Consider the following 13,202-nt stretch of genomic DNA (forward strand, 5'->3'; position numbering starts at 1 on the left):
AAGGACCGGCGGAAGGATCCCGGTTCGAGCCCCCGGCTCCCCACCTGCAGGGGAGTCGCTTCCCAGGCGGTGAAGCAGGTCTGCAGGTGTCTGTCTTTCTCTATCCCTCTCTGTCTTCCCCTCCTCTCTCCATTTCTCTCTGTCCTATCCAACAATGACAACAACAATAATAACTACAACAATAAAACAACAAGGGCAACAAAAGGGAATAAATAAATAAAATAAATATTTTTAAAAAAAAAAACTTAAAAATAAAATACAGGGGGTCGGGCGGTGGCACAGCGGGTTAAGCGCACGTGGCACAAAGCACAAGGACCGGCCTAAGGATCCCGGTTCAAGCCCCTGGCTCCCCACCTGCAGGGGAGTCATTTCACAGGTAGTGAAGCAGGTCTGCAGGTGTCTGTCTTTCTCTCCCCGTGTCTTCCCCTCCCCCCTCCATTTCTCTCCGTCCTATCCAACAATGACGACATCAATAACAACAATAACTACAACAATAAAAAAGGGCCACAAAAGGGAATAAATAAATATAAACAATATTTATAAAAATAAAATAAAATAAAATACAAACAAACTTTCTGTAACCAGTGTCTAGTCTTCAGGTGAACAACACATCGACCTTTAAAATAAAACTCAGGCAGGGCTTAATTTCAGCCGTACAGTGCATGCTTCACAAACGTGAGGTCCTGGATTCAATTTCCAGTACCACAGAAAGAAAAAAACAAAAACCAGTCGGTCCCAAAAAACAGAAATAAGCACAAAAGCTACTGCTGAGCACAAGCTGGCCCCGGGCGCGAGTGCAGCTCCGGAAGAGTCCGCCGGGCGCTCAGCGCGGGTCTCAGCGCCACCGCATCACCACGCCGGTCCAGTGCTAACAGACGCGCTGTCCTTCCAGGGCTGCCCTGCAGCCCTGCTCCTCCTGGTTTTGTTTTCAAATGAACAAACCCATCTTTATATCAAAGAATCAACCAATGCCAGGGAACAGCTACAACCAACGCAGCTCAGGAAACTCAAAAGTAGTCTGATCTCCACGCACACCTTGGTACATGTGCTGCCAGGGATCGAACTCAGAACCTCATGCTTGAGAGTCCGATGCTTTATCCACTGCGCCACCTCCCGGACCACGGGAAAAATATTTCTATCATTAACACATTCGATGACACCACTATAGTTATCTCTATATGTACTAATTCTAGGAATATCCACCTCTTTTTTAAGATTATTTATTACTGGGTAGAGATGGAGAGAAACTGAGAGGGGATGGGGAGACAGAGAAGGAAAGAAACAGCCCTGTTTCACCACATGGAAAGCTTTCCCCCTGCAGATGAGGACTAGGGGCTTGAACCTGTGTTCCTGTGCACTGTGATATGTGGGCTGACCCAGGTGCGCCACCGCCCGGCCCTCCGTCTCTTTCTTACTGCTAGCTTATCCCATCAGATGGGCCTTTTCAGGCCTCTATAAGTGAAAGGTCAAGTCAGGAAGTTGACTGAGGTGGCCAGAGAGGTAATACAGTGGATTTGACTTGGGCCTCTCGAACATGATGCCCTGAGTTTGATCCTTGACGTTGCTTGTGCCAGAGTGATGCTCTTACTCTTGTTAATAAACAAATCTATAAAGAAAGAGAGAGAGTACTTTGGGAGGTGGCACAGTGGATAAAGCACTGGACTCTAAAGCGTGAGGTCCTAAATTCAATCCCTGGCAGCACATGTACCAGAGGGATGTCTGGTTCTTTCTCTCTCTCCTTTCTCATGAATAAATGAATAAAATAAAAGACAAAGTTAAGAAAGAGAAAGAGAGGAGAAAGAGAAAGGCAGACCTGAATGAATTAAGTGATGGTGTTAGGCCGTGGTGCACCCAGTAGAGTGCATACCTTACTACCATGCGCCAAGATCAGGGCTCAGGCCTCTGGCCACCATCTGCAGGGGAGGCTTCAGAGTGAATAAATGCTGCAAGAGTCTTTCTCTAGTTTATGTTCTTTTATTTGCATTGGATAGAGACAGAGGGAAGGGGAACGAGAGAGGAAGAGGAACACCTGCAACCCTGCTTCTCTTTCTCTTCCCCTTTTCTTTACCTCCCCACCTCAACTCTCCATTTCCCTCTGTCCTAGCAAAAAAAGGAGGAAAGAACAAACAAAAGAAAGGAAGAAGGAAGTGACCACCAGGAGTAGTGGATTCATCATGCAGTCAGTGAGTCCTAGTGGCACCTTAGAAGGGTGGGGAGTCAGGCGCTAGCACAGCGGGTTAAGCGCAGGTGGCGCGAAGCACAAGGACCAACGTAAAGTTCCTGGTTCGAGCCCCTGGCTCCCCACCTGCAGGGGAGTCGCTTTACAGGCGGTGAAGCAGGTCTGCAGGTGTCTGTCTTTCTCTCCCCCTCTCTGTCCTCTCCAACAACAATAGCAATGGCAACAATAACAAGAGCAACAAAATGAGAAAAATGGCCTCCAGGAGCAGTGGATTCGTAGTGTAGGCACCGAGTCCCAGCGATAAGCCTGGAGGCAAATAAAATAAAATAAAATAAAATAAAATAAAATAAAATAAAATAAAATAGTTAAGTGGTAACAAAAGGGCTGCGCGTCGTCACGTGGACCCTGGGCCCTCAGTCAGTGGGAGGAATGAGTGCACATCTCCCCACCTGGACCTTGTGCCGGAATGAAGCCACAGGCGCTTCCAGCTGAGAAAAGTCAGGGCAGTGAAGAAACGCAACGCCACCAGATCATCAGGTTCCCATCTGCAGATACTTCGTGTCGGCCAGAGTTCAGACACACCACAACCTCGGGGGGACTTTCTTTGCCTTTTGGAAAACAGTATCTGACCCACACTTTAGTTTATTTCCCAACAGAAAGCTCACGATGAAGTAAGAAGCACGGAGGGCAGGAGGCTCAGTTGGCTGAGTGCGGGACTCACGCACAGTCCTGGGATCACCCCGCATCACAGGTGACGGCAGAGCTCTTCTCCGTCTCTGTCTCTCAAGTCAGACAGATGTTTCTTAAAAGGAGAAAATCCTCTGCCATCATACTGCCCGACTTCCATATTTGTTAGGAATCATAAGTGAATGTGGCCTGGGAGGCGGCAACGTGAGAGCAGTGCCCTTGCAAATGTGAGACGCCCCTGGCATCCGTATGCCAGCCATGCTCTAGTTTCTCAATAAATAAAATCAATCTTATTGATTTATCCGCTTATTATTATTTCTTTCTCTTTTTGCCTCCAGGGTTATCCCTGGGGCTCGGTGCCCGCACTATGAAGCCACTGCTCCTGGAGGCCATTTTCCCCATTTTGTTGCCCTTGTAGTTGTTATTGCTGTCGTAACAGCTGTTGTTGTTGGATAGGATAGAGAAACCGAGAGAGGAGGGGAAAACAGAGAGGAGGAGAGAAAGATAAGACACCTGCAGACCTGCTTCACTGCTTGCGAAGTGACCCCTCTGCAGGTGGGGAGCCAGGGGCTAAAACCAGGATCCTTACGCCTTGCGCCTTGCGCGCTTAACCCACTGCGGAACCACCCAGCTCCCCTTATTATTATTTCTATGAGAACTCTGCTCAGCTCTGGCATTAGGGTGGTTCTGGGGAATGAATCTGAGAGCTTTGCTTCCTCAGGCACGAAAGTCTTTCTGCATAACCACCCTGCTATCTCCCCAACTCATAATAAAACTTAAAAAAAAAAAAAAGATGGCAAATATTCCTGGAGTCGTATTTTATCTGCACTAAGAAAGCTTGACCTTCATATGTTAGTCGACTCTTTTTTTATTTTGTCATCCCTGGGCTCACAGACATGAAGATGATCTCCCCAGGGTCTCATATCTTTCTTGAACTAGCTAGTCCAAATAAGTAAGATGGGCGGAGGGGTGTCCGACCATTAGAGTGCACATATCACTATGCAAGGACCTGGGTTCAAATCCCTGGTTCCCAGCAACAAGGGGGAAGCTTCACAAGCAGTGAAGAGTGCTGTAGGCATCTCTTCCTCCCTCCCTCCCCCCACCTCCCCTTTCCCTCTTAATTCCTCACTGTCTCTGTCAAAAAGAAAAGAAGAAGAAGGAGAAGGAGAAGGAGAAGGAGAAGGAGAAGGAGAAGGAGAAGGAGAAGGAGAAGGAGAAGGAGAAGGAGAAGGAGAAGGAGAAGAAGAAGAAGAAAGCCACCAGAAGTAGTGGGTCTGTTGTGCAGATACTGCGTCCCAGCAAAAATCCTGGCGGTGGCGCACCTGGTTGAGCGCACATGTTACAGTGCACGAGGACCAGGGTTCAAGCCCCCTGGTCCCCATGTGCAGGGGGAAGCTTCTCAAGTGGTGAAGCAGGGCTGCAGGTGTCTGTCTCTCTCCCTCTCTACCTCTCCCTTGCCTCTCGATTTCTGGCTGTTACTATCCAATAAGTAATAATAAATCCTGGTGACAATAGAAAATGAAACAAGATGGAAATTTTTAACTGAACCAGCTAGTTCCAAATATAAAAAACACATTCTTTCTTTTTATTTTGCCTCCAGGGTTATCACTGGGGCTCGGACCATGAATCCACTGCTCCTGGAGGCTATTTTTTCCCCTTTCGTTGCCATTGTTGGTTATCATTGCTGTTATCATTACTGTTAATAGTACTGTTGTTACTGTTCTTGGATAGGACAGGCCGAAATGGAGAGAGGAAGGGAAGACAGAGAGGGGGACAGAAAGACACCTGCAGACCTGCTTCACTGCTTGTGAAGCAACCCCGCCTGCAGGTGGGGAGCCGGGGGCTTGAACTGGGATCTTTACGCCGGTCCTTGTGCTTCACGCCACGTGCGCTTAACCTGCTGTGCCACCGCCCGGCGCCCAAAAAACACATTCTTTTCCTTTTGTTGATCCACACCTCCAAAACAGGTATTAGCAATGTCCCCCGACGTCTGAACCTTTAATTCCTTGTTCACGAAAACCATGTTTAATAGCAAACCTGTGATTTCACAACTCAGAGCCGCAGGCTTATGGCCTGGGAGGGACGCAGCAGAGAAAGCAGGACTCTCGGGCAGGAGGCTGCGCCGCCTGGCTTTCAGCATGGCAGAGTGGCGCTCTGGTTGTCTCCACTCCCCACCCCAAAAATAAAGAAATAGAGCTTTGAAAAAAAAAAAAAAGCAGTCTCGGGCTTATTTATGGCTCCCTGTTCCTCACAGACCAGCTCCTGGCGGCTGTTTGCTTCATGCTGCAAGAGAACACGGCCTCCGTTTTCCGAGAGCTCGCGAGCATTCTTCTTCTCTATTTGGCCTGCAAACCCTGCCAGCACTGGGCCCCATGAGGCCCTTCACATGCATGCTGATCTTAGACCAAAATAAGGCAGTAGGCATTTCCCTGCTTCTCTCAGAGCAGACAAAGGTTTCTGGAAGAGGAAGACACAGCAAAGCTGATGAACTTAAATGCTAAGTTAAGCACACTGTATTTTCAATGCCCACCAGTCAACTATCAGAGAGGCTGAGAGAGGAAGGGAGTTGATTTAGGCCACTGTTTTTAGAACTCAAATATAATGGAATGAGAAGATAGCCATCAATAATATACTCAAGTACTCTGCTGAACTATGCTTATCTTGCGCGCGCGTGTGCGCACGCGCACCTCCAGGCTTACTGCTGGGTCCCGGTGCCTGCACTACGAATCCACTGCTCCTGGAGGCTATTTTGTCCCTTTTGTTGCCCTTGTTGTTTTATTGTTGTTGTTATTATTGTTGTCATCATTGTTGGATAGGACAGAGAGAAATGGAGAGAGGAGGGGAAGACAGAGAGGGGGAGAGAAAGACAGACACCTGCAGACCTGCTTCACTGCCCATCAAGTGACCCGACCCCCCCCTGCAGGTGGGGGGCCAGGGGCTCGAACCAGGGATCCTTATGCTGGCCCTTGTGCTTTGCGCCATGTGCATTCAACCCGCTGCGCTACCGCCCGGTCCCCTTATTGTCTATTTTTATCTAAGACACCTACATGTTGGTATGGAGAGAGAGGCGGAACTCTCTCAAGATCATTTGGGGGGGGGGGGGGGACAAAAAAAAAGGAAACCGAGCAGAAGTCAGGCAGGCGGAACAGCTCCTCAATTTGACTGTCTGCTGCTCTGCCAGGCTTCCCACCAGGGATGAGCCAGTTGCAGCAGGGCTCCCCACCCCGTCTTTATTGGGAGACACGAGAGGAGGAGGAGACATGAGCAAAAAACGGTGCCCCAGTGGGCATTTCCTTTTTATCAGAGCTCTCTGCCCATTTTCCATTAAAGACACTGAGACCATTGGAATGTAGTTTCTCTCCAAGTAAGGATTCACAGTACAGTATCCATCCTTAGCACCAACAGTGGCGCACCTGGTTGAGTGCACTGGCTGCCATGCTCAATGAGGACCCGGGTTCAAGCCCCCAGTCCCTACCTGCAGGAGAAAAGCTTCACAAGTGATGAAGCTGCCAAATGCTGCAACTGTCTCTCTGTAAATCTCTCTCCCTCTCTCTCCCCTTTCCTTCTCAATTTCTCTCTGTCCTATCAAATTAAATAAATGTTAATGATAATGATGATGAATACTTTAGGCAATAACACTGAGAATACTTATTTCAATCACAAAAATATCTCCATATTTTCCAAAATGGACTTGACTGTTCAATGAACAACTATTATAAGATAAATACAAATGAGCAGCTACATTTTCTTTTATTTAAAAAGAAAACATTTTATTTATTTTATTAAAGAGAAAGCTAGGAGAGAGAGAGAGAAAGAGCCAGCCATCACCCTGGTACATGTGCTGCCGGGGATTGAACTCAGGACCTCATGCTTGAGAGTCTAGTGCCTTAGCCACTGCGCCACCTCCTGGACCTCCACATTTTCTCTTTTACTGTCTCCAGTGTAACCGCTGGGGCTCGGTGCCAGCACTATGAATCCACCTCTCCTCCCAGCAGCCATTTCCCCCTCTTCTTTCTATTTTCTTAGAAAGGAAAGACAGAAATTGAGGAGAGAGGGACACAGAGATGGAGAAAGACAGACAGCCATCTGCTTCACCAGTGGTGAAGTCTCCCTTCCTGCTGCAGATGGGGAATGAGGGCGAGCCTGGGTCCTTGTGCGTGGGAACGTGTGCATTCAAGCACGCAGCCTCACAAGTGAACAGCCAATAACCCTACTCCAAGACAGGCGGGCCCTTCTCAATCACGCAGGCAGGTCCAGAGTGCTCTCCTGCTGCACTGTGACTGTCTCACGCGCCTGAGCCCCACATCTCACACTCCCACAGCGCCTGCTAGTCACTCACCACATGTCTGCTGAACTCTCTCTCTCACTTCGGCACTTCCAGCAGTTAAACTGCCTTCTGCTTCTCTACTTCTCTCCAGAGAAAGGTCCCGAGGCTTTTCTCCCATGCTCAAAGAGACTACCCCATCACGTGTCTCATTTGTTCGAGCCAGGACATATCTGATAAGCTCTGTAATTAAGTAACTATGGAATGAGCAAAGCTGCTATCCAGTTTGGGCCTGTAGACGCCTGTGAGAGCACAATCAGCTTGTGTGTGGAATGACCCGGCCATACTTGGAGTCTACACAGTACACCGTTTTTCAGCACTCAACTCTATGGACCCAGCAGACCCCGCATCAATCTGGAAATAATACCCCTGCAACATGCAGGGGGGTCGGGCGGTAGCGCAGCGGGTTTAGTGCACATGACGCAAAGCGCAAGGACCGGCGGAAGGATCCCGGTTCAAACCCCCGACTCCCCACCTGCAGGGGGGTCGCTTTACAAGTGGTAAAGCAGGTCTGAAGGTGTCTTTCTTTCTCTCCCCGCCTTCCCCTCCTCTCTTGATTTCTCTCTGTCCTATCCAATAACAGCAGCAACAATAATGATAACAGCTGACGACAACAAGGGCAACAAAGGGGAAAAAAACAGCCACAGGAGCAGTGGATCATAGTGCAGGCACCGAGCCCCAGCAATAACCGGGGGGGGGGGGCCAAAAAATCAATCAATTAATTAAAAAATTAAAAAAAAAAAAAGAATACCCAAGACTCATCAGAGCTTCCATGACTAGCCGCACAAGGTCACCAACAAAACCACCACTGACTTCCCTTCCCTGGCCTTCTTTGATCCTAGACTTGTACACAAGAAGCTGGACTGTCCATATACTTGTTCTCGTGACTCACAAAGAACAGTAGCAGCTATAAGCCAGGTGTTGTGAAAGGCGCACAAAAGATAGAGCAGGGAGTTGGGCGGTGGCACGGCAGGTTAAGCGCACGTGGCACAAAGCGCAAGGACCCGCATAAGGACCCCGGTTCCAGCCCCCGGCTCCCCACCTGCAGGGGAGTCGCTTCACAGGTGGTGAAGCAGGTCTGCAGGTGTCTGTCTTTCTCTCCCCCTCTCTGTCTTCCCCTCCTCTCTCCATTTCTCTCTGTACTATCCAACAACAACGACATCAATAACCACAACAATAGTAACTACAACAATAAAACAACAAGGGCAACAAAAGGGAATAAATAAATATTTGAAGAAAAAAAAGGATAAAGCATAGAACCTGCCTGTCTTCAGGGACCGTCTGTGAAGGAGACAGCACCGCAGTCACCCTGTCACTCTGCACTCTGACACATCTGAGAGACACCACTGTGTGGTTTCCTTAATATGTGCAACACAAAGTATTGAAACATATCGACTGATTTTAAAAAGATTAAAAAACTGTCTTTAAAGCTAGGGACCGGGGAGACAGCTTAATGGTTATGCAAAAAGACTTTTGTGCCTAGGGCACCAAAGGTCCCAGGTTCAATCTCCAGCACCACCGTCAGTCAGAGCTGAGCAGGGCTCTGGCAAAACAAAATAAAGCAACAGAAAGTAAGCAAACAAACAGTAGGTGAACTGTCATTAAGACCTTGTGAAAACGATTGGAGTTACTGGAATTATCCCCCTTCACCCCTGCGATCGCATTATTAAATTGTTGACACACACACACACACACACACACACACACACACACACACACACACACACACACACACACACTGGATTCTCAAGCACGAGGTCCCGGTTGAAGCCCCAGCACCACATGTGCCTATTTCTCCTCTCTCTCTTTTCCCTCCCCTCTCTCATTAATAAATAAGTCTTTAAAAGCAGACACTTTGAAGGCCGGGCAGTGGAGCGCCCAATCGAGTGCACGTGCTATCATGCGAAAGGACAGGGTTGCAGCCCCCAGCTGCCACCTACAGGGAGGCTTCGCAAGCAGGCCTCGTTGCAGCCGGGGGTAGTGACTGGAGCATGGGCGCCTAAACAAGGAGTCCTAAATTCAGTCCCCAGCACCACCTATGCCAGAGTGGTGCTCTGTTCTTGTCCTCTCACTCTCTCAAGTAAATATGTAGGCTAGAGAGGAGCTGCAAGAGGAGGCGGAGACAAAGAGGGAAGGAGAACAGAGACATCTGCAGACCTGCTACTCTGCTCGAGAAAACCCTGAGACAGATGCTTCCAATTAGTCCACTTCCAAATTCCTGACCCTCAGAGGCTCCGTTAGCTAATTAATCATGCTTTAAGCTACTAAGTGTCTCTGCAATGTTTGCGCAGTGTGGATGGCCACATCACCTTATCCTCAGGAGTTCACAAAATAGTTTAAAGCAAATGGGCCAGGCGGAGCCACAGCAGGTTAAGCACACACAGTAAGTACCATGTGCAAGGATTCCCGGTTTGAGCCTCCACTCCCCACCTACAGCAGGAACGCTTCACAAGCAGTGAAGCAGGTCTGCAGGTGTCAATCTTTCTCTTTCTCCTCCCTCTCAATTCTCTCTGTCCTGTCCAATCAAATGATGGAGTGGAAATGGCCACCAGAAGTGGTGGATTCGTAGTGCCAGCAGAGGCCCAGTGATAACCCTGGAGGCAAAAAATATCTATAAACACAAGGGGGCCGGGCGGCAGTGCAGTGGGTTAAGCACACATGGTGCAAAGTGCAAGGACCGGTGATAGGATCCCGGTTCAAGCCCCCGGACTCCCACCTGCGGGGGGGGGGGGGGTCGCTTCACAAGTGGTGAAGCAGGTCTGCAGGTGTCTGTCTTTCTTTCTTTCCCCTTCCTCTCTCCATTTCTCTCTGTCCTACCCAACAGCAACAACAACAATAAACAACAAGGGCAATAAAAGGGGAAAAAATGGCCTCCATTAGCGGTGGCTTCGTAGTGCAGGCACCGAGCTCCAGCAATGACCCTGGAGGCAAATATATACATACATATATATATACATTGGCAATGAAAGATAATGTGAGCTGAGTACCAAATTAATACCCCAGGCAATAATATCCAAATAAGCTTGAAATTTTTCTGTGGGCCAGAAAAATGTGAGAAAGTTTCATGCACAAGCTAGATCTTCGACAGATCTTAAGAGAACAGCAAAGCTACTGTGAAATGTGTGGGAATGTTCCAGGGAGGAGGAGACCACACTGGCAAAAGGTCAAGTGAAGCTCACTGAAGAAGAGAGCTCTGGGGACAAGTTGGGAGATGAAGTAAATGTAGACACAGATCAAATTATGAAAGCTTTGAATGCAAGACAAAGTTTAGATCCCATGTGTGAGCAATGGGCAGACACTAAAGGTTTTGAGAACTGAAAGCAATATAATTAGTGATAATCAGGAGAACTTTGAAGAAGTTTTCCCATCCCTTCAATGAGCTTTCTTTATGCAGAACTACATCTCAAACCCATTTGATGAAGTGGTTGGAATCACTAATAGAATAAAATGCCAATAAAATCAATTAATAAATAAAATGGTTAAGCATTCAGAAACCTGGGTGGGGGTAGACAGCATAATGTTTATGCGAAGAGACTCTCGTGCTTGGGGCTCCAAAGTGCACCGGTTAAGCGCACATAGCACGCAGCGTAAGGACCCGCACGAGGATCTTGGTTTGGACCCCCGGGCTCCCACCTACAGGGGAGGATGCTTCACAAACCGCAAGCAGGTCTGCAGGGGTCTATCTTTCTCTTTCCTTCTCTATCTCCCCCTCCTCTCTTAATTTCTCTCTGTCCTCTCCAGTAAAAAAAATGGAAAAATGGCCTCCAGGATTCGTAGTGGAGGCACCAAGCCCCAGCGATAACCCTGGAGGGAAATTAAAAAAAAAAAAAACATTTTTGTGACCCAGGCCAAATTCAAAGCTCACCAAACATACTATTGATATGTTAAAATAACCAGTTACTGTAATACTTACTGCTGAACGCTAGCTACTCAAGAAGCAGAACAGCAGAAATACACTTATGTATGCCTGCCTCTTTTTTTTTTTTAACCAGGGCACTGATCAGCTTTGGCTTATGGCGGTGATGCAGAGGGCTGAATCTGGGACTTTGGAGCCTCAGGCTAGAGTCTCTTTGCAGAACCATTATGCTATCTACCCCCACCCCCTCTTTTTTTCCTTACACAATCAGGTGTTAAAGCACAACACTGACCTTTGTGAAGCAGAAATAAAAAAATAATAATCCAGTAAAAAGGCAGAAGAGAAAACTATGCCCAAGTGCCCTCTGTGTTTAAGCTCATGCCTCCCCAATTCCGACTGCAGAAACAGAAAGCTTCAGGGCTGGGCAGTGGTGCACCCAGGTAAGCGCACACGTTACTATCGCTCAGGTTCAAGCCCCTGCTCCCCATCTGCAGGAAGCGCGCTTCCTAAGAGGTGAAGCAGGTCTGCAGGCGTCTCTCTTTCTCCCTCTCTATTCCTCCTCCCCTCTCAATTTCTATCTGCCTTTTCTGATCCAAATAGAAAAAAGGAAGAAAAGAAAAGAATAAGAGATGAGGAGAGGAAAAGAAAAGGGCTTGGGTGGCGGCACATCCAGTTAAGCACACTATGCCAAGCACAAGGCCCCGGGTTCAAGCCCCCACTTCCAACAAGCAGGGGGTCTGCTTCATGAGCAGTGAGGCAGGTCTGCAGATGTCTGTCTTTCCCTGTCCGCTCTCAATTTCTCCCCATCCTATCTAATGAAAAAGAAAAGGTTAGAATGGAAAAGCGGGCTGTCCAGGAGCCTTAGATTTGGAGTGCTGGCACTGATCCCCAGCTAGCGATAACCCTGGAGGGAAGAGAGAAGGGAGGGAGGAGGCCTTCATTTTATATCATCTACACCACACACACACACACACACACACAGACACACGCACACGCACACACACACGCACACGCACACAATCAGACAAAATCTATGTCTCCAAGTAGATTCTAGAAACACGAGCACAGGCAGAACCTGCCTTCAGAGTTCATACTTACTGTGTGAGAACCGCTGAGTGATCGGGGTTCCAGGGTAGGGGTATGTGCGACTCTCCCACTGAATGTTTCCTTCCTGCACAGCTTTTATGAAGCCGTGGTAACACTGGTGTGCTACACCTGCAGACAAAAACAGTAAAAGCCTTAGCCTGGACACTTGACTTGCAAGTCAAATTACTGCACCTTTAGCTCTAAATCATCTTATCACTTCTACTGTAAGACACATTTCTTTAGGGAACTTCACATTCCTCTGATTTCTCATTGAAAACATGAAAAGAATCATGTGATTTCAAAACAACAAAAGGGGGGAGGAAGGCCTCCAGGAATAGTGGATTTGGTAGTACAAGCACCCAGCCCCTGCGATAACCCTGGAGGCAAAAAAAAAAAAAAAGACAAAGAGAAAATGTAATTTCTAATACTAAATTTTAGCACCACAGTAAATTTTGGAGGCAAAGAACATGAAATTGGAAGTTTAGAAGCAGCCCATTCAAACAACTTCTAAATAAGTAACGAAACAGTTTGCGTCCCCCATTACCTTTGATAAGTCGGTACCACTGTTTGCAGACAAGGGCTGCAGTCTTGTGTTCCTGGTATGGGGACAGAAAGGACAGGATATACTCCAAGACCTCTTCCGGCAGCTCAGACATGGACCTGTTGTACGCGGTCCTTTCAACTTCCAGTGCTGGGTGGGGCTCCTCGTCCTGCCCCACTGTCCCTTCCAGCACAGTGTCTTCCTGGTCCACAGCCATGAAACTGTCATCATCACTGTCTGAGGAGCTGGCCATGACATTCCACTCGCCACCTGCAGCAGGAAAGAAGCAGGTGTCAGCACACACCGTGACTCGGGCGTGTGCACATGACTTCTTTGAAACCGTCAGTATGAACTGTTTTCAGCCCTTCCCCGCACCAGTCGTGAGCAGCCTTAATGCCTAAGATAATATATCCAATCATCTAAGAAATTCCTATATTTTATTTATTAGACAGCGACAGGCAGAAATCAAGAGGGAAGACAAAGAGACACACCTGCAGCACTGCTCAACTTATGAAGCCTCCCACACACA

General features: G+C 48.1%; 1 protein-coding gene across 3 annotated transcripts in view; it reads right to left on the reverse strand.

Moving 5' to 3' along the window:
• The window catches only part of FBXO42 (F-box protein 42), a 74,972-nt gene that overhangs the window by 31,810 nt on the left and 29,960 nt on the right, over window positions 1-13,202 (reverse strand). For all 3 annotated transcript variants that reach the window (XM_060200871.1, XM_007523714.3, XM_060200872.1), the window contains exons 2-3: window positions 12,677-12,943; window positions 12,145-12,261 (exon numbers count right to left, since the gene is read on the reverse strand). In XM_060200871.1, coding sequence (XP_060056854.1) covers window positions 12,145-12,261; window positions 12,677-12,926 — 367 coding nt within the window. In that variant the 5' untranslated portion in view covers window positions 12,927-12,943. The remainder of the gene's footprint in view (window positions 1-12,144; window positions 12,262-12,676; window positions 12,944-13,202) is intronic.

The sequence above is a fragment of the Erinaceus europaeus genome, chromosome 11 (assembly GCF_950295315.1).
Source record: "Erinaceus europaeus chromosome 11, mEriEur2.1, whole genome shotgun sequence".
NCBI classification, from domain to species: Eukaryota; Metazoa; Chordata; class Mammalia; order Eulipotyphla; family Erinaceidae; genus Erinaceus; species Erinaceus europaeus.